This window comes from Exophiala mesophila (assembly GCF_000836275.1).
Source record: "Exophiala mesophila strain CBS 40295 unplaced genomic scaffold supercont1.1, whole genome shotgun sequence".
In the NCBI taxonomy this organism is placed as follows: Eukaryota; Fungi; Ascomycota; class Eurotiomycetes; order Chaetothyriales; family Herpotrichiellaceae; genus Exophiala; species Exophiala mesophila.
Genome location: NW_015622504.1, coordinates 5,439,065 through 5,459,178, shown reverse-complemented (window position 1 = coordinate 5,459,178; position 20,114 = coordinate 5,439,065). Strand labels below are relative to the sequence as shown.

The window sequence follows — 20,114 nt, the reverse complement described above, 5'->3', positions numbered from 1 at the left end:
TGGACATTCTCCCCAATGCTGATTGGTTGCTCGGCATCGTCTTCTTCATCCTGCGATTCTCTCCATCCGATCGACTTACGTTTTCATTTCCTTACCGGGCTACTCTCGATTCCTGTCAACCTGTCGTCTCATCACGCGTGTGCAAAAACCTTGCCCAGCTATTTCTACTCTTCTGGCAGTCTCGAAGCCGCATTTATTAGCCATCTGAGCATCGTTGGGGACTTTGTTGGTCCTGTTTATGTATTGGAATTCCTTGACTCAATGGTTGTCATCTATACGCACCGCACCCTCCATGTATTCGCTCCACCAAACTCGCAGCCATGACCAACCCAACTCCGCACTCGTCCTCTTCTTCCTCCGCTCGTGTTAGCCCTCCGCTCGCTCCCCATGTTCCTCCCGCACATAGTCGAAAACAAAGTCAACATGTTCCATCTATACCTAGTCGTCTGCGAGAAAACGTCGTCATGTCCCCCGAAGAGACAATGGCCAGATCCATCTCGGCTGAACACCTGGCTGGCCCTACCCGACTGAACCTGTCTCCTCCTGCTCTACAGCCACACCAAAATACTCCCACGATCATTGAGCCTGAGCCAAGCAAGTTGTCAGACTTGGAGAATGAGTCAATCACTGTGGAGATTGACGAGCCCTCTACCCAAGAGGTTAATGCCACAACGAGTTTATTGGGCAACTACAACCATCATAATCGCGCGTGTGGCTTACGGAATTGCAACCATGGCACCTTCTCGCCTCGTGCCCCTTCCATTAGGAGTACCTATAGCAGCCTTGACAGTTCGGTCCAATTCGGTGGCAGATATGGAGCCACTATTGGAGACGATGGCGGCCCAAGAGACATATCTCACGGCATCCTCGGCGACGCCGTGGCAGATTCTCTTACGGGAAATAAAGGCTCCAGCACCACCAGATGGCTGGCACATAAACATGGCATCAACAGTCCTCGATTCATGTACTTTTCATATTACTTTCCCTTTGTCAAGTGGGTGAGACAGTATCGTTGGTCATGGCTGAAAGGAGACCTGATCGCTGCCTTGACTATGGCTTCCTTCTATATTCCAATGGCTTTGTCCTATGCTTCTAACCTGGGCCACATACCACCAATCAATGGTCTTTATTCCTTCGTCTTCAGCCCTCTGATATATGCCTTGTTGGGAACTTGTCCCCAAATGGTCGTTGGACCTGAGGCTGCAGGATCGTTACTTGTGGGGAGTGTGGTTAAAAGTTCCATCGAGTCTGGGGGGTCGGGCGATGATGACAATGTCCTCAATGCCCAGATTGCAGGGGTTGTGACTGGTATTGCTGGAGCGGTGATTTTCGTCGCTGGCCTCAGCCGACTAGGGTTTTTGGACAGTGTTCTGAGTCGACCTTTTCTCCGTGGCTTCATCAGTGCCATTGGCTTTGTCATTTTCGTTGACCAGCTAATTCCTGAGCTGGGTCTGGCTCATGAGGCTAAGGAAGATGGCGACGTTGCACATGGTAGTAGTGCTCAAAAATTGGTTTTCCTGGCCCGAAATATTTCTAAATCACACGGCTTGACAGCCGCTGTATCATTTACGAGTTTTGCCGTCATTATGGTATTCAGGTCAGTCTTCTTTACCCATTTGTGATTGGCTGCATGGACTGACAATAGAATCAGAACTTTGAAACGAAAGCTTCAACCACGCTTTCCCTCTGTCGCATACTTTCCAGATCGTTTTACTGTGGTATTCTTGGGAGCTGTTCTTACCTGGGCTTTTGGGTGGGATAAACAGGGGTTGGATATTCTCGGAAAGATCGAATCAACATCGGGAACAAAGGCGATCCCCTTCCAATGGCCATTTACATTCCGCCATATGAAACATATCGATTCAGCATTGAGCACGTCGTTTTTGATCGCTCTTCTTGGATTCTTCGAGTCGTCCGTGGCCGCAAAAAGCTTGGGCGAAGGCACCCATGGTCTGCATGGCATGAGCTTGAGCGCCAATCGAGAATTGATCGCATTGGGCGCGGCCAACATTGTCGGAGGATGTTTCATGGCCCTTCCCGCATTCGGTGGCTATGGTAGGAGTAAGGTGAATGCAGCAACTGGTGGGACAACACCCATGAGCAGTATCCTCCTCTCCATCCTCACCCTCATCTGCGTCTTTTTCGTGGTACCATACTTCTACTACATCCCTAAAGGGGTTCTTTCAGCCATGATCTCGGTGGTTGCATATTCGCTCATTGAAGAATGTCCGCATGACATCAAGTTTTTCTTCAAGATCCGGGGCTGGACGGAGTTGTCACTGATGTCCATCATCTTCCTGGCCACAGTCTTTTATTCGCTCTCTACAGGAATAGCGTTGGGTGTTGGCTTGTCACTCCTCCAGCTGATCCGCCATGCCACCAAACCACGAATTCAGATTCTAGGAAAGATTCCTGGCACTCATGAATTCGAAAATGCGGAGCTGTCGCCTGAGAACATTGAATATATCGAAGGCGTTCTTATCGTCAAGATCCCCGAGCCACTGACCTTTGCAAACACAGGCGAGCTCAAGAATAGATTGCGACGGCTGGAGCAGTATGGGACTAATGCTGCTCATCCCTCATTACCACGGGTCAGACACGAAGAAAACAACCGGAACATCATTTTCGATGTCCATGGCGTTACCCAGATCGATGGGTCCGGCACGCAGGTTTTCACAGAAATCGTGGAGGAATATGTCAAGAGGGGCATAAGGGTGTTCTTTTGTCGAATACCTCACCGACGAAGCCAAGTCTTCCAAGCATTTGAACGGAGTGGCATCGTAGAACTATGTGGTGGAAGACGAAGATTTGTCGGCAGCGTGGACGAAGCATTGAGGGCGTCTGAAGCTGAAGACTTGGAAGAATACTTTGGCGAACGCCTTCGCGGCCATGAGCGAGAAACTCAATGGTAAGTATCAGGGAGTATAAATTATCAGTATTCTGAGCGAAATGAAACTTTTTGACGATATCATTCAACTGATCTTGCGACTCTGTTGCTGAAATAAAGGGGCGCACTTTTGTCCTTTTGCCAGACTTGACACGTGCCGCCACTTCTTCCACCATTTTTCTCTTCTCTCCCTCTTGTGTCTTCATATCCCTTACTACCTATACCCCCAGTGATGCCACAACAATGAACTTTCGATGCTTCGCCGTTCTCATTTCTGTCCTCCAACTATGGCTCACAACCGCCACTGGTCATGGACTCCATCTTCCCCTCTATCGAAGAGGAGGTCGCTTCTTGAGACGCCAGGCTGCCAATCTTACTTACCTCGACGATATCATGCACCAAGTCGAAGCCCGATATTCCCTGACCCATCGTCAAATCGAGGGAAATCATCTTATACGACAGTGGCGTATGAAAGAGCAGGAAGCCGAGGACGAGAATGATGAGAATTTGATCGATGTTGCTGGATATGATAATCGATGGTGAAGTTTTCTTCAGGTTTATAAGGAGATACATGGCTTTTAACTCTAGTTGTCTGTGGTAGGTTCACACAGATAGAAATTGGCGAGCCCCGTCAGAAAATCGAGGTCGAGATCGATATGTTGAATCCGGATTTCTACACCATTGCCACCAGTAGTGGTATGGGGTCGAGGTATGATCCTACGGCTTCGATTACTCACGGTCTGTCCCTTTTCCAATGTTCCAGAGGATGGAGCATATCCCGCTATTGAAACAAAAAAACAAAACTGAGACCAGAACCAGTCCCCAACGACGATACCGTCCATTCGATCTGTAAAAGCCCAAGCGACATCTTCCACTTCCCAACCCACGACAGCTCCTCCTCCTTCTCGTCCCTCCGCCTCACATTCCCAATCTGCACGCCCTCCAAAGCATCACGCCAATCCCTCTCCCGCAGTGGCACCGTGCTCGGCCTCTCCCCACCATCCTCCCTCTCCCGCCTCACCTCATCGCCCCTCCTCTCTCAACTCCACACTGCCGGCCTGATCACCGAAAAGATCTTCTCCATCACACTCCTGGATGCTGAATCCGGAATCCTCAGCCTCGGCGGGACCATTGCACGTGAAGTCGAAATAGCCAAATTACGCAGTACAATCGAATTAGAGCATTTCGGCGATCCGATCGCTTCACCACAGTGGGTGGCTGAGCAGGTTGATGGACAGATGGAACAGACGATGCCCTCCGAGCCGGAGATGAAGTGGGATGAGCATTTCAAATGGATGGATGTTAGGGGTGCGAAAGGGTGGTGGACGGGGCTTATGGCCGGAGTGTGGGTTAATGGAGTGAAGGTATGTTACTTATTTCTTATTTCATCATTTCAGTCTTGATATCCAATGATCAAACAGATACTGACTGGTCTATTTGCACACAGATCCTCAAATCTCAACCTATACTCCTCGACCTGAATAGTCCATTCATCATTGCACCTACACTGGCTACTACACATCTATACAGTGCCATATCTGGGTCACACCCACTGACTTACAACCAAACACAACTTCCTCATCATGACGCAGCAAAATTCTACACCTATCCATGCTTGAATCCACCTGTCATTATACTCGAGCTGGGAGGATGGATGTTTCCACTTCCTACGGGTCACGGCGTGTTGACTAATTGGGATGCAATGCATGGTCCGGATGGAGGGGGTTTTAGTCTTGGGAAGAAGGATACTCATAGCCATAGCCACCATGAGGATGATGATGAGGATGATGATGATGACAAGAGGGGTGGAGGTAGTGGTAGTGGTTTCTGTGTGGGGAATATTGTTGGCCGGTATGTTGATCCATTGTCTCACGTGGAGAGAGAGCAAAAGAAACAACAGTTCTCTGATAGTGGTCCTGGTCTTGCCGATACATGGGTTTTGGGCGAACCTGTGTTCAGAGGACTAGGGGTGGTGTTTGACATAGAGAGAGATAGGGTCGGGTTTCGTACGTACTAACCTAAGTACCTAGGTAGATAGGTGTGTAATGATATGGATTTGTTGATTGCTGAGTTGACCTTTTTGGTTGATGTGAAATAAAATCAATACACACATATACATGTCTTGCAGAGTCGAATGCATTTACATACAAGAATAACATGACTTTGTCATAGAATCTCAAATCTCATAACCCAACGCCAATTTGATTTCTATCTGTATGCAGCTAAAGACACGGGAAGAATGGCGAGAAAAAGTGTAACATCACTCACACTCACACTCGCACTGACAGGTCCTGATTGACCATCTATCTATCTACGCTTAGCAGGTGCCTGACTGTTGGCAACGCCTCTCTTTTTCTCAATCTCGGCAATTCTCTCTTGCTCGGCCTTTTCCATGGCCGCTTTCCTTCTTTGATCGTCTCTTGCAACTTGATCGGGTCTCTTGTTGGCAATATCTTTTGGTCGAAAGTCGCTGAACATGTGTTTGAAGACTTGTTCCACCACCCAACAGCCGCAGAAGTCGATGATCATCAACGAGGTGAGTGTCCATTTGAATTCGCTTGAAAATGGAACGAGACGGAGTTTGTCGTTCAGTTCAGGAATGAACTCGGTGCTGCCTGCGAATGCGACGAATGAACAAGCGAGAAGTCCCCAGTACATTCCGCGGTTCTCGCGGATGCTTTCACGGAATGGGCGGCCTTGATAATTGATGGCAAAGGTGGAAACTTGCTGGATCAGCTGCATCAGGTAGACGGCGCTGTTGAGAAGCGATGGCTCGAATTCGCCCTCAAGGTCAACTTCATCTGAAGGTGGTACAAGTGAGTACACGACATTGGAGAGATAGATCAAAGTTCCACAATGAATGGCGAATTGAGCTAGGACCGAGCCAAGAATGTAGGCATTGAGAATGTTGGGTTGTGGTCGTTCTCGTGATAGAGCTTCGACAGGTCTGGCCCGAGAGATGGATAAGAAACAAACCGACATGAGCATTCCAGAAATGGTCACTTGACCGTCACCGAATTTGATACCGGAAAGATAGATGACCGATAAACTGTAAGCACTGATAAGACAGTTTAGGGCAAGAATCTTGTACATCTGAATTGTTGCAACGAGTGTACATCTGCCTTGTCGAATGATGTTGGGGATGGCAATAACATTGGCCAGCTTGCTCGTAAATGGTGCAGCAGCTGATGCGTCGCCGAGTTTGATGGTTGGTGGTTCATTATCATCGAGTTCGTTTTCCATCATTGTTGCCGTGAATTTGTCTGCCCATCCAGCGGCTTTCTGAGACGCTTCTTGTTGTCGGCGTTGTTGAGGGGTCAAATTGGCATTGGATTGCTGCAGTGCAGCAGCGCCGGGAGAGGTGATGGTCTCAATGACACCATTTTCACCTTCTCCATTCTCAAGCTTGATTCCTCGCCGCTCAGCAAGAGCTTTGACAGCTTTCTCGTAGTGAGGGTTACTCGGCCCTTGAGGGTAAAGATGCGCAATTCCGACAGGAACGGGTGGAGCTGGCTGGTTGAATCTTTTCATCATCGCAACTTGCTTCTCGTAGATCTCTTTCATCTTTGTTGTCCTGAAATGTTCGCCAATGCGATTGAGATCATCCTGAGAGCCGTTAAGCAAGGCAACACCAATGTGAGCTTGTTTGAGAGCGCCAACGTCGTTGGTACCATCACCACACATGAGTGTTGTGTAGCCCAAGTCCTTGAGACCGATCAAGATCTCTTCCTTTTGTTTGGGCGAAACTCGAGCATACACCCAGGTGTAGCGAAGTAGCTGAAGGAAACCGACCTGTCCAGTGAACTTGGTCAGGGCATAGCCTGTTACACAGAGATCCTTTGAATCTAGAATCTTTGGATCGAGCTCTTTTGTTGGGTCCACAGGAATGATAGTCTTCTCATCGACACTTCTCCAGACCAATTTGGTGCCAGAGTCGTCATGCTCGGGGGCGTCAAGAATCAAGGTATCACGATCGACAATCTCAACCTGTCTGGCAACGTGAACAGCAGTAAGAGGATTATCACCAGTGATCATGACAACGCGATGACTGCTTTCGTTGAGCATCTGCACTGCCTTGATGGCGTCTTCCTTGAGAGGAGTCTGCAAGACCAAGAAGCCGGCGAAGTGAAGTTGACTTTCGACTTCTTCTCGTTTGAGATCGTTGATGCGCTTCTGGCCAAGCTCTGCTTCTGTCGAAAGGTACTTGTAGGCAAGAGCGAGAACTCTGGCACCGTTTCGGGTGAAGTATTTAAAGGTTTCTTCGTAGTGAGGCGGGGGTGAAACAAGCATCTTTTGAATGGTTTCCGGTGCACCCTTGACACCAACGTAAGTACCTTTGACTTTGCGTCCGGTGGATGGGTCAGTGACAGCAACATAGGCGACGGAACTCTGGCGTTTCAGTGCAGATGAGAATTGGAAACGACGCTTGATCTGGACAATATGTGAAGCCCCGGCAGTGGAGAAGGGCTTTGGTTTCTTGGACTTTGGCGGTGGTGTGCTGATCAAGATGTCGTTATGTCCAAGGGTCCAGTTGAGAGCAGTCAAAGTGGCCTTTTCCATAGGATCTCCGACGATATCTCCTTCATCCAATTTGACAAGAGCATGAGCAGTGGCCAAGACAAGAGTGGTATGAATGCTAACTTCGGGAACTTTGGTAATGGTAGACTGTGCACCATCAGCTTCGGCCTGCACACCAGACTTTCCAAGTCCTAGACCGGCGATTCCTTCAACAACCAAGTCCTCGCCAGTCAGTGTGCCAGTTTTATCGAAACAGGCAACATCGACACGGCCGGCGAATGGGATGCGGAAGGGCTCCGTACAAAAGATTGCAAACTTGCTCAAGGCTGCAAGACTGGTGTTGACAGCTAATGAAAGTTCCATCGGTAGTTCGGGTGGTACGACACTGGTGACAATCAAGATGCAGTCTAGGAGTAGCTTGGATCGTTTTCGGTTGTTTTTGACGCCCTCTTGCCAGACGTAGCCAGACGCTGCAAGTGCGAAAACAAGCAGGAATAGGATGAACCACAGAGCCTCGGCGTTGTTGGCTGAGACACGTTCTGTCGAGAAGATCATGGTTCGTACGAGACTACCCTGGCTCGTCTCAAAACCTGTCTTGGTGACAATAGCAAGGGCACCTTTGTCCGGAGGAGGTCGGACACCAGATTTGAGAAGAGAGGTGGGGTCAGAAGAATCTTCACCTGTTGGAGGATGGGTGATCTGAAGGACCTTGGTGCCACCGTAAACAAAAGCACCTTTGTCGATACCCTCAGGGTCAATTCGGCTATCTCCTGGGCGAAGCAAGACTGATTCTTTTAGCAGTGGGGTACTTTCACCAGACAACATGGCCTCGTTAACAATGGCAGTTCCCTCGATGAGTAGCATATCGCAGGCAACACCAGAGTCTTCGTTGGTCCGACCCAGGGAGACGAGATCGCCAGGGAGCAGTTTGTCACTCTTGATCTCAATCCATTTCTTGACACGGTAGACCCAGATGTCGTAAGGCTTAATGCCCATGCCTCGAAATTCGGTTAGAGTGCGCTGTCTTTGCCAAACGACGGTGCTTTCAAATGCGACCAGCATGAACAAGGTGAACAAGGAATAGTACCAATAGTCATCCAGTAGCCATAGACCGACACAAAATACCTGGAAGATGAAGAAGGGAGCGACCGCGTGCTCCTTCCAGAGTTCGACGAATCCAGGAACGGGAATGTCAAAGGTATTATCGCCATAATGTTTTTGAACCTTTTCGACGTCTTTCTCGGTGGACAAGCCTTGACTCTGTTGGAAGTCTCGCAGGAAAGGTTTTTCATCTGCGTCCAATGCATAAGCCAAAGTGGCAAACGTGCCTTTGTCTGGATTATAAAGGAATCTTCTCTTCTGAAACAAGAAGGAAATTCTGCCATCTTCTTCCCGCTCAAGTTTGACAATAGCGGGAGAGCCCGAGTTGACGATAGGGATGACCTTGATCAATTCAGCATCCTGGACCCTGCTGGCTTTTGAGGTTGTGAAAGCGGTCCTGATGTTGACGTTCCATTTGGTGGCCAGCCAGGCTAAGGACTGAAGAGTGGTGATGGTGGCCACCCAGACAAATGTCCATTCTTGACCGTCAATGTATTCGTCATAGCGATCTTCGTCGAGATAGAAGGCGAGGAAGATAGGCCAGAGTATCGTGAATGGCCATACATAGGTCTTGAGATATATGGGAAGAGGATTGTGTAGGCTGGCAGACAGCACTTGGTCGTTATCCACAAGTTTCGCACTAGAAGCAAGTCAGTGATTGATATGGGTATAGACGGGGAGGGACATACGAAGTCGTCGCCATGATGAGCGTCAATGAAGAGCTCAGCGATAGAAAGACGAACGAGGCGAAAGATTTATCACTCCGGAGGCGGAGGCGACGGCGACGAGTGCATGAACAGGGTGTCCTTGACTGCTCAGAGTAAGTTGGCGCAATTTACAAATTAGTCTTGATCCGAGATGCACGATGATGGAAACAGGCGAGAGTCGGATCAACCATGTTCCGGCCACTGATCGCACTTGCCACAAAAGTGCATATCCAGGCAGTCGGTGGCTTGGCGCGGCTAAGCCATTTTTGACTCATTTGATATCTCAAACCCTTGTTCGTGACTTTGTTGGGAGTCAGTCATTCCTCATACCCAGAGTGACAGAAGAACAACTAACGATACGCTCAGCCGTGGGTAGATAGCAACTCGCTTCCACCGCGGCTTCTTTTGCTGAATAAAGAAACCAACTGTGAGTCCATATTTGGTCTGACCGACCGACACTCAATCCACCTCATTTCATCTCACGTGCTTTGCAGCCTCAGTGGGGCTGAAACCGGTTCAACATGGCGGAAAATACGGAAGCCAGCAAGAGCCTGCCGGAGAGAGTCAAGGACAAGGTTGAAGGTCTTGTCGCAGAGGCAAAGCCCAAGAAGGAAAAACCCCCCAAACAACCCAAAGCACCGAAAGAGCCAAAGCCTCCACAGGCCAAAGCCCCCAAACCAGCCAAATCAGAGCCAGCAGCTCCCCTGGACCCCGAGGCCATGTTCAAAGAAGGATGGCTTGCTGCGGTGAGGAAAGAACGAGCAGCGGACGAAAGCGTCGTCACTCGATTTCCTCCCGAGCCCAATGGATACCTCCACATCGGACACAGTAAAGCCATCGCCATCAATTTTGGGTTCGCCAAGTTCTGGGGAGGAAAGTGCAATCTGAGATACGACGACACGAACCCCGAAGCGGAGGAAGAAGTCTACTTCACCGCCATCGAAGATATTGTTCGGTGGCTTGGTTTTGACCCCGCTGCCATCACATATTCTAGTGACTGTTTTGATCGGTTGTACGAGTTGGCAGAGAAGCTCATCACCCTTGATGGAGCTTACGTGTGTCACTGTACCGATGAACAGCTAAAGGATCAACGAGGCGGGACTGATGTGAAGAACAAGCATGAACGATATGCTTGCCCTCACCGAGATCGACCAATTGAGGAGTCTTTGACCGAGTTTCGAGCGATGAGAGACGGCAAGTACAAGCCTCGAGAAGCCTTTCTGCGCATGAAACAAGATCTCACCGACGGAAACCCACAGATGTGGGATCTTGTCGCCTACCGTATTTTGGAGAAACCCCACCATCGAACTGGAGATAAGTGGAGGATTTACCCGACATACGACTTTACGCATTCTCTCTGTGACAGTTTTGAAGGGATCACACACTCTCTGTGCACTACAGAATTCATTCTCTCCCGAGTGTCATATGAATGGCTCAACAACAAGGTGGATGTTCCTCACAAGCCTATGCAAAGAGAATACGGCCGTCTCAATGTGACGGGCACTGTTCTCTCGAAACGAAAGATCAAGAAATTGGTGGATGACAAGATCGTCGATGGCTGGGATGATCCAAGACTGTACACTCTCGTGGCCTTGCGTCGAAGAGGTATCCCACCTGGTGCCATTCTGTCATTTGTCAACGAACTCGGAGTGACCACAGCCAAGATCAACATTCAAATCGTTCGCTTTGAGCAATCGGTTCGAAAATATCTGGAACAAACGGTCCCTCGATTGATGGTTGTGCTGGACCCAGTGCCCGTGATTCTCGATGATCTGCCTGATGATCATTATGAGGAGTTTGAAAATGCCTTTGGACCCAAAGATGTGGACATGGGGTCACACAAGCTTCCATTTACAAAGACAGTCTACATCGAAAGAGATGATTTCCGAGAGGTTGATAGCAAGGATTTTTTCCGAATGGCACCAGGAAAGCCTGTCGGACTCCTCAAGGTGCCATATCCGATAATTGCCACCAGCTTCAAGAAAGACGAGACTACTGGACTGGTGACGGAAATTCATGCCAAGTTCGACAAACCAGCGGAAGGAGAGAAGGTCAAAAAGCCAAAAGCCTATATTCAATGGGTTGCTAAATCCCCGGAACATAATTCGCCCATTCCAGTTGAGGCTCGAGTGTTCGGGCCCCTCTTCAAATCGGATAATCCTGACGCCGTGGAACCCAACTTCCTAGCAGATCTACGTGACGACAGCCTGAAGGTTTATCCCGATGCGGTGGCAGAGGTGGGCCTTAAGGAAGTCCGGGAGCGAGCACCATGGCCTGAAGAAGCTGGTGAGACCAAAACGAAAGCTGGGTTTGAGTCGGTCAGATTTCAAGCCATGAGAACTGGATACTTCTGCCTGGACAAGGACACGGAAACCGGTGGGAAGATTGTGCTGAATCGGATTGTTGCTCTGAAGGAGGATACCGGAAAAGCAGCCTAAGGTAGTGGCCGTTGTTCGTGATAGGGAGGACCTTTCGATTAGCTAGCTAAATGATAGACATGATATTATGGACTAAAGACCATCACATGTGGAAGTGATGTCAAATCAACCTTAGCCTTGTGAATGTCACAGAGCATCACTACTTAGGGAAGGTCTGCCGCATAGTTGGCCCCGATTGTTATGAGGGTAACACGTGACCAAGGCTGACCAGTGGTAGACGATGACAACTATCAAGAGCAAGTATACAAGAGGTACACAACGTGGCTGCAACACGGAAGAGAATGCATCTGTACGGATCAAGAAAACCCCGATTTCAATGTTAACCGTAAGGCTGTCGACTCAGGGTACTTATACCACCTCGTTGCCAGCACAAAGTCCTGACCTTTTTCTCCTGTTTAGTTTTATCTCTTAGTATTCTGCTGTCTATAAATCAGGTTCACCCTGACGTTTTGTACGAGCCGCAACACATAAAGGGGGATTTTAACATGAACTCAGGAAGTTTCCTGGTGTTAACAACAAGAATATAAGGATCCCTGAGATCACAACGAGTATAACAATTTCTTTAGTTGTTCAGGTAATCCATATAGAATAGCAAAGATGAGTGACCTTGTCCAGGACATGAAGTTACAGGTTATTTCATGGCGGTAGAGAATTAAAGGGGCGGACTCCTTAACGTAGTAGGGTAGACTACAGACTATGTGGCGTGACGTATACGAAGGGCGAAGGATGTCAGAGAGAGGATACTTTAAAAGGAAGAGAGGGGAAGAGGGTTCTTATAGGCCTTGAAAGCTGCGGCGAGCTAAGACTATAACTATATCCGAAACGGTAGTGTCAGCGGATTTCCCGGCAATAACTGTACAGTTACTGAGAGTTACAGTCGCAGTTCCCTCTCTGCTGTCCTCCGACCGATGCCAGCCAACCCCGTCTTACTGTGCGTGTGATCTGTTCCAGCGTACCCAGCATGGAGCACGACGACATCTAGTTCCTTGGACGCAGATACCTCAAGAGGAATCGAAAGGCTCAAATCTCCTTCGGTGACGTCTTCTGAGCCATGAAGATGGCCGTTGACGTATACACCCCAGGTACCCGCAGGTAGATTCCGGATCATTGGTACGATCTTGTGCTGCATGCCATCCCATCCCTTCAGGGTTATGATCATGGCAGCCTTATCTTCCAGCCACTGGCCGCGCAGGAAATCCACCCCTTGTGACAGATCCACATTATCGATATAGGGGGTGCGGGCGAGATGCTCTCTCGTCCATGGCTTCTCGAACATGATCTTCTGCCCATCGTGAACATTGAGACGTGCATACCCGATGCCGCTATTGCTGGTGTAAGGATCCATGCAAGTGAAGTTCTCCACTCCATACTCTCTCGTTCTTTGATAGAATAGACCTCCATTGTCCCAGATCGGGTTCAGGTGTTCGTCAGCATATTCCAGCAAGGCCGAGAGATATTCTTCTTTCCCAAGCTCGCTGAGCCATTGAAGCACCATACCAAAAGTGGGAGCCTCGACAATCTGACTATGGATCGGTCGGTTCTCTGCTTTAGCAGTGGCCACAGCTTCTGCCACGGTGGCAGCAGAGTCGTAATCGTGCTCGTCAGGGCTTTCTTCGACGAGCCTTCGAATTTTATTGCCAACATGGAATGTCTGCAGGCGAATCTGACCGTCAATCTTGGTGATGTGGCCGCGCTTCTGTTTCTCGAACAACGAGTACACAAACTCGGAGTTCCAGGCATTCATGAAGGCCCCGTTCCATGCGGAGCCCGTGACTCCCTGAGAAGCAATGGTTTGGTCTTGCTGAACCATCCACATGTGTGCAATCAGACCCGTGGGGCCTATCATACCCTTCTTCTCCCATGCGGCAAGATACTTGGGAAGGAATTTGTCCAATACATTCGTTCCGTGACGCTTATCATTGAGCCCAATGGCGATCAAGGGGAACTGATTGCAGATGACGAAAACCACATTGGGCTCGCAGCATGCCCCCAGGAACTGGTTCTTTTCCATCTCCTTCACGATGACATCTTGGAGGGTCTGTGTCGAATATTTGTATTTCTCCGATTCGCCCCAGAATTGAGGCGCCCAGTCAAAAACGACGGAATCCGGCTTTTCAAACTCGTCGTCGTCGAAAAGCATGGCATAAAAACTCAGCATCAGTAGCAAATGTCCACTATACATGATATTTTCTCGGACCACAGGATCTGCCCACGGCTTGCGCGGCTCTTTCAGGTCGGGATTCAGAATTGTGCCAGATTGAGAGGTGTTGTACCAATAGCCCCAGACGTCACGTAGGAGCATTTTCTGGATGAAACGCCGCATCATCGGCTTGAAAACCGACCGCAGTGCCGGAAGACGATGGTAATGTGCCACGCTGGCTGCATATACCAAATTGGCGAGCTGATAGCGGTAGGCGTCCATAGACTCTTGGAGCGCATCTTCGGACCAGAGATGATTCCAGCAACTATCGGGCAAGCTGGCCAAGTTGTGAAAGTGTCGGATATGGCCAGCCTGCTTACCATTTAGCTTGGGACTGGACTGGACGTCAATGGGGAGCAGAGACGGAAAGGTCGTAATGGAACCCATGGCGGATATGGGTTTGTACACTCGTGAAATGAAAGAAGGTAGACGTTCGAGAAAATCCTGCAATGCAGCATCGGCTGTCCCTGAAGGCTTGAAGTGACTCACCGCTCTATATACCGGTTTGAAGCAGTAGCCTTACTCATGGCTGAGGGGTCCGGCGTCACCCAAGTCGTTGCCCTCGCAAGCATTTCGAGAGCGCCTTTCCCCATAATTTAGACATACACCGGAGTTCCTGTGCTCGCATATTCTCTGCCGATGGGCCTCGGCCGTCAGTGCAAGGTGCAAGGTGCAAGTGTGGGTAACAGATAGTTGGCCGTCGGTGAAGAACATATGAGCACAGGAACTCCGGTGTTCAACTAAATAGGAACGGGCAATGTGCAATCCGATCCATCCTCGAAACCCCTTTATGTCTGGAGCAAAATCCACCAATACTCAGATTCGCACCCCGATTCCGAGACACATGGCTAGAGACTCCACCTTTTCAAACCGTACTGGCAAAGCATTTTTGCACTTTGCCAAACCTTGCCTGCTCCCAGAGTCTTCACCTGCACCGACCTGTGTCACCGGGGTACACTACTGTTTACTCTTGGGACGGAATTCCGGCTGCTTTGTGCGGGGATGAATCCGGGGTCTTTGTCGAGAGTGCCAGGAGTCATCCCGGGGCGAACCCATGCAGCGAGCATAAAACATATTCTTCGTGAAGCCATGTGTTGGAAACTTGATCAACTTTAGTCTGCAAGTTTCGACACCGGGGCAGGAAAGACAGCACAAAGACAAGAGTTATCATGGGTGACACCGAGAATGCGTATAAGCGCAGCAACAAGCGAACATTAGGATTCTGCCTGTTGGTGGGGAGTTTGGCCTTTCTATATGGCATGGTCATAGGCCAGACCTCGGGCTTCATCGCAATTCCAAGGTGAGTATCTGGCCGGTGTGGCCTGTCCGGCCTGTCCTCTTCCCTCCAACGAGACGAGACTTACGGTGTCAACAAGATACAACTTCGACTTTGGGGTCTACAACGAAGCTGCTGGGACGAATGTGCTCAGCGCGCCCCAGATCTCGGGCCTCTCCGGAACTACGTTGGCATCGGCAGCCGTTTCTGCGGGATTTGCTGGAACCATTGGTACCAGATGGGGTCGCAAGATTGGCCTCGTGGTCGCCGCTGTATCATACATCACTGGCGTCCTTATCCAGGTCGTCGCGACCAGCTATGCCACTCTGATTGTTGGCAAGGTCGCAAATGGGTTTGGCATCGGCTTTGCTGCCAACTTTGTCATTCCCTACTGGGCAGAGACAGCTCCAGTATCCAGGAGAGGATCGATCATCGTCATGTACCAGGCTCTAATCAATCTTGCGCAATTCGTCGGCCAGTGCACTGTCAGAGGCAGTTCCGAGTTGACCACTCGCTGGGCCTACAGAGGACCACTCATGACCGAGTTCCTTCCACCTATAATTCTTCTTTGCGGGATATATTGGGTCCCGGAGAGCCCTAGTCAGTATAATAGTCCAGTCCTATTTATTAACTATCTTATTGTTGAACAGGATGGTATGCGTCTCGGGGCAAGACTGAAAATGCATACGAATCAATGCGCCGCTTGAGGGGACCAACATATCCTGTGTCCGAAGTCGATGCAGAAGTCGACGAAATCATCGCCATGCTCGAGGTGGAGAAAGAGTTGGAGGGCGCGGCCAGGTGGTCAGACTGTTTCAAAGGGACAGATCTCAGAAGAACCTTGCTGAGTATCTTTACCCTCTTATGTCAAGAGTTTTCTGGAATTGCATTTGTCTCCGGGTGAGTTTCCGAATTATAGACTACAGATACAGCCCATACCGACACCACACTTAGCCGGGCTAATGCTTTTCAGATATGGAACTTACTTCTTCACCCTTTCGGGAGTCACCGACCCGTTCACTATCACTGTGATCTCGGGCATGTGTGGTCTAGCGGGCTCTCTGACTTCGTTCTTCCTTATCAGGTATGTCGGACGGCGGTATATCCTTATCGGGGGCACGATCGTCCAAACCATCTCCATGTTCACGTTTGCAATCGTGGGAGTCGCTTCTCCCGGGAGCGGGCCAGCATCCAGATGCATTGCGGCGTTCGTCTGCATATTCATCTTCTCCTACGGTGCGACATGGGGTCCGTTGTCTTTCGTCCTCTTGGGCGAGCTTCCATCGACCAAGTTGCGATCGAAGACGGTTGCATTATCGACTTCCGTCGGGTGGAGTTTCAACTTACTTATCCTCGTCGGCATGCCGTACCTACTCAATCCCTCATATGTCATGCTTGGTCCACGAGTTGGGTTCATTTTCGGAGCAACTCAGATCTTAAGCCTTATCTTTGGTGTCTTCTTCTTGCCGGAGACAAAGGATCGCACTCTCGAGGAAATCGATGAAATGTTCATGAATGTGAGTTCCATGTTGCGATGGGAGCTGAGAGAAGTGGAGCATCTATCGCTAACTGTCTTTGTAGAAAGTATCGGCGTGGGGCTTCCGAAAATATAAGAGCACCAAGACTGTTCAGGGTATCAGTGTGGCAACCGGCATTCTGAGTGATAAGCAGCAACAGATGATAGTCCAAGTCGAGAATGCGAGTTAAACTCGTCAGATCCGGAGGATATGTAGAGGAGGAAGAGTTGGATGAGCAGATTCGCCGTGAATACTCAATGGGCTGCAGTGCCTCGATTTATCTATAAAGTCTTCATCTCCCTGGGGTTCAGCTCTCTAGAAGAGAGAGTCAGGAAGAAATGATCCATCTAGAGGTAATAAGATTGGAGGCACCTGCCCAGCCCAACTGGGGGTAGTCACGACTGTAGCAAGTGACAAATCCGAACTTTACACGAATTGTGCACAGTGAAGAGCATGTTTCGAACAGGTTGGCTGCCCCTTTGAACATTTATCATCATGGTTGGGATTGGATTATCCGTTTGATGGCGTTGTAGAGCGTATCTTTGATTCCCCAGGCGGACATATTGGCGAGGAGATCTGCTGTTTGGTCCAGCGCTTGCCGGGCGCCGTTGGTAGTATAGACGTCCGTGATACCGTGCATTCTGACCACGCAGGGAACGCCATACTCAATCCAATCTCGTACCACCAGAGCTTCCGGCGCGTCTGGAGCGCCGTGCCAATCAAGGTTGCACACGGGTAAGGGGCCGGAAAAGCTGCTGCTCGTGGCTTGCACCAGATAATCAGCGGTCTCTATGGTCGATAGGATCCAAATCCCGACGCCACCGTGGAATGCGTCATAAGGTTCTTGTGGATGGTTAGAGGGGTATCTTCGCGTAAGGTCCAGTAGCTGTGCACAAGTAAACATGAGAGTACGAGCATCTTTGGGGTTCTCCTTGGTCCACTCCAAAATCTGTTGGCGGGCTGGACCTGCTGCCACTCCATCCTGCCAAAGCATACCCATCATATCACATACCAATGCCGCTTTCGCTAGCCCGCGGGAGGCGGCAACTAGTTTCAGCATCCGGATTGTCGTCTCGTCGTGGTGGTGCTGACCAACGAAGAAGGGATAGCTGTGAGTGGGTGACACAAAATTGTCCATGATCTCCAGGAGCTGTTCCTGTCCCTTCATCAAAACGTCATACGTGAGCAGATATCTCGCTCCTTGGTGCGATGTCGCCTCTTTGTAGTCCCAGATCATTCTACTAAGAGCAGTCAAGATGAGACATCGAACATAATCATCTTCATATGTAGACCGCGCCACGGCTGGAGTTTGCATGACCGTACCAATGCAAGCTGTAAAATTCTGTGAAGGGGGCCATGCTCCCGTCCAAGGATGCAATGCTGCCCAGGCTTGCTCTGTCTCGGCTTTCCAGTGCCTGCTCCGGCATGGAAGGTCCATCCTGAGGTCAGTTAGGGATAAATACGGTTGGGCGTTTCGCATCGTAGCGGAAGAAGCATCGTATGCCTGAAGGTTCCTGGATTAGAGAATCTGAAAACGAAGAGCTATTGACATCGAACTGACATATATGGCCCAAGCAAGTCTTCGAGATCTCTCCCGACGGATCCAGGCAGCCCAACCGCTTTCGTCCTCCGTCGTTGTTGAGGGTGTTCTGCGGTTATTGTCAAAAAGCCCTGTATTGCGAGCTTGGTTGACCAAAGCACCTCGATTGGATTCGGCCAGTTCATAGAGACGCTTACTACCGCTTGAGAAGCCATAGATTGAGTTCAAAAGCTGTGCCGAAAGATAGGAGTCCGTTCTTGTAGTACGTGGGTCGTTCTCTGCCTTATTTCAACCTCAGCGGGAGAGCTGACGACCCTGGCATTGGGGGGACTCAAACTGACCATGTATGCGAGCAGTCGTCGGCCAAATTCCGACAAAGTAATAGAGAACGCTCTTGCTCCCTCCAGATCTGTGAAGCAAGCTCCAATTGCACACAATATGACGGAAAGCGCTGGATCGCTGGCAGGATCGAACGTCGGACGATGGATTATCGGCACCCACTAGCACAAATCTTGATGAGAAGAGCACAGTGAGCAAGCATCGAGTTACTGGACGGACTTACCTTGTCGAAATGGGCAAAGTAGAGGTCGATACAGTGATCCAATTTCTCGCTAGAAGGTAACAAAGGTGGGGTGACAAGAGGCCAGACTTGCCGCTCGAAAGGGATTGTCAAGGTGTCTGTCAATTTTGATATGCCGTTAGGCCCAAGCCGAGGGAGAGAGAAGTAACGGGACATCGATTGACGACTCTTTTGGTCACCCAGGGGAGGCAATGTGAGATTTGGCGCTTTGGAGGCTGACCATCGCATCGGATAACGCTCTTCTTGAACTCCGTGACGGCCAGCCTCTAGCACGGCCAACTTTTCGAGAGGCGAGCACCCGGATTCAGAAGAGTTGACACCACTTTGTCCAGCCATGGTGTTGCGCTCTCGTCGGCCACTGGCGTCCGCCATGTCATTCATTGGCATTATTCCGGTCCATTGTGACTCTGGAGCAGATGGGTTCCACAACTGGAGACCGTCCAAGCCTTCCCCAAAGGTCCAATCCAAGTGCGTTGGCAGCAGTTGGAAGAATGGGTCCAAGTAGTTGGGCTCTGCAGACATGCCTGGAAGCATATCAAGGGTATTCAAGCCCAACACAGTTCCTGGCGTGTCTTCCATTCCATCCTGTTGCGTGGGAGTCTCCAAGGGGTCTGACGAGATGGTTGATGGAAAAGCCGGCGGCTCGTCGGTCAAAGGCTCGCGTTCATATTGACATATTCGATCACGCCGGATACATGACGAGCATTTTGGAGTCTCACCCAGACACCGCATCTTAGATCTACTCGCAGAAGAGGCACTCAGCATTTGAATTTCTTGGTCAGATGCACACAGGCCGTACCTTTGACAAGCCACGCATGCCTTCTTCCTAGACCAGGATCCGGCCCGATCGTGGTGGTGGGTTTGGAGATGTCGTCGGAGCGTGAATCTGGAGATGGATCAGTGATCAATACTCGACTGTCCAGGAGGCCGACGCATTCTTACGAGCGCGAGAACGATTTGTCACATTTTCCACATCTAATACTGCCACCAGCAGACGGGCTTCCGGTCTCTAGCCTGACTGCCATAAGTATTTGGAATCGGCGGTGAAAGCACGACTTGTAGCGACCTTATAGACCTCGGAGTGGGGCAGAGATCCATATTCCATCCCACCACAAGAGAGCAGGCGAGGCTGGCCGTGGCGATATTTCTTCAGCTTGCAGATGGCCGCAGTAGATGATTCAAACCGGGGAATATTGATCTCTAGGATGCATTAATCATCCGGGATAAAGAAAGAGATGAAGGGACATATACAAGGGCCGTGATGGTAGCACCATCGACTCCGAGGCCCCTCTCAAGTGGACCGAGGTCAAGCGCGAAGGTTTAAAGTAGTCAAAAAAGCTTGCCGCCGCG

At 50.0% G+C, this 20,114-nt stretch overlaps 3 protein-coding genes across 3 annotated transcripts; 2 read left to right on the top strand and 1 right to left on the bottom strand.

The window, feature by feature from the left end:
* Window positions 1–97: 97 nt before the first annotated feature.
* PV10_01735 (uncharacterized protein) lies at window positions 98–2,966 on the top strand. The gene is made up of 2 exons (XM_016365968.1): window positions 98–1,597; window positions 1,652–2,966. The coding sequence occupies exons 1-2, from the start codon at window positions 321–323 to the stop codon at window positions 2,910–2,912; spliced, it is 2,538 nt and encodes an 845-aa protein (XP_016229617.1). The 5' UTR covers window positions 98–320; the 3' UTR covers window positions 2,913–2,966.
* A 2,027-nt stretch (window positions 2,967–4,993) lies between these two features.
* On the bottom strand, window positions 4,994–9,331 carry PV10_01734 (uncharacterized protein). Its single transcript, XM_016365967.1, has 2 exons — window positions 9,196–9,331; window positions 4,994–9,146 (listed from the first exon to the last, which is right to left on the bottom strand). Exons 1-2 carry the CDS (start codon window positions 9,207–9,209, stop codon window positions 5,195–5,197), a joined length of 3,966 nt encoding a protein of 1,321 aa, XP_016229616.1. The 5' UTR covers window positions 9,210–9,331; the 3' UTR covers window positions 4,994–5,194.
* A 196-nt stretch (window positions 9,332–9,527) lies between these two features.
* PV10_01733 (glutamine-tRNA ligase) lies at window positions 9,528–11,760 on the top strand. Its single transcript, XM_016365966.1, has one exon. The coding sequence runs from the start codon at window positions 9,735–9,737 to the stop codon at window positions 11,649–11,651; it is 1,917 nt and encodes a 638-aa protein (XP_016229615.1). The 5' UTR covers window positions 9,528–9,734; the 3' UTR covers window positions 11,652–11,760.
* Window positions 11,761–20,114: the final 8,354 nt, after the last annotated feature.

Excerpts from the sequence above, each read along its gene's own strand:
- PV10_01735 (XM_016365968.1), top strand. The coding sequence starts at position 321 with ATGACCAACCCAACTCCGCACTCGTCCTCTTCTTCCTCCGCTCGTGTT. Across the intron at positions 1,598-1,651 it reads GCCGTCATTATGGTATTCAG|AACTTTGAAACGAAAGCTTC; the intron begins GTCAGTCTTCTT and ends CAATAGAATCAG.
- PV10_01733 (XM_016365966.1), top strand. The coding sequence starts at position 9,735 with ATGGCGGAAAATACGGAAGCCAGCAAGAGCCTGCCGGAGAGAGTCAAG.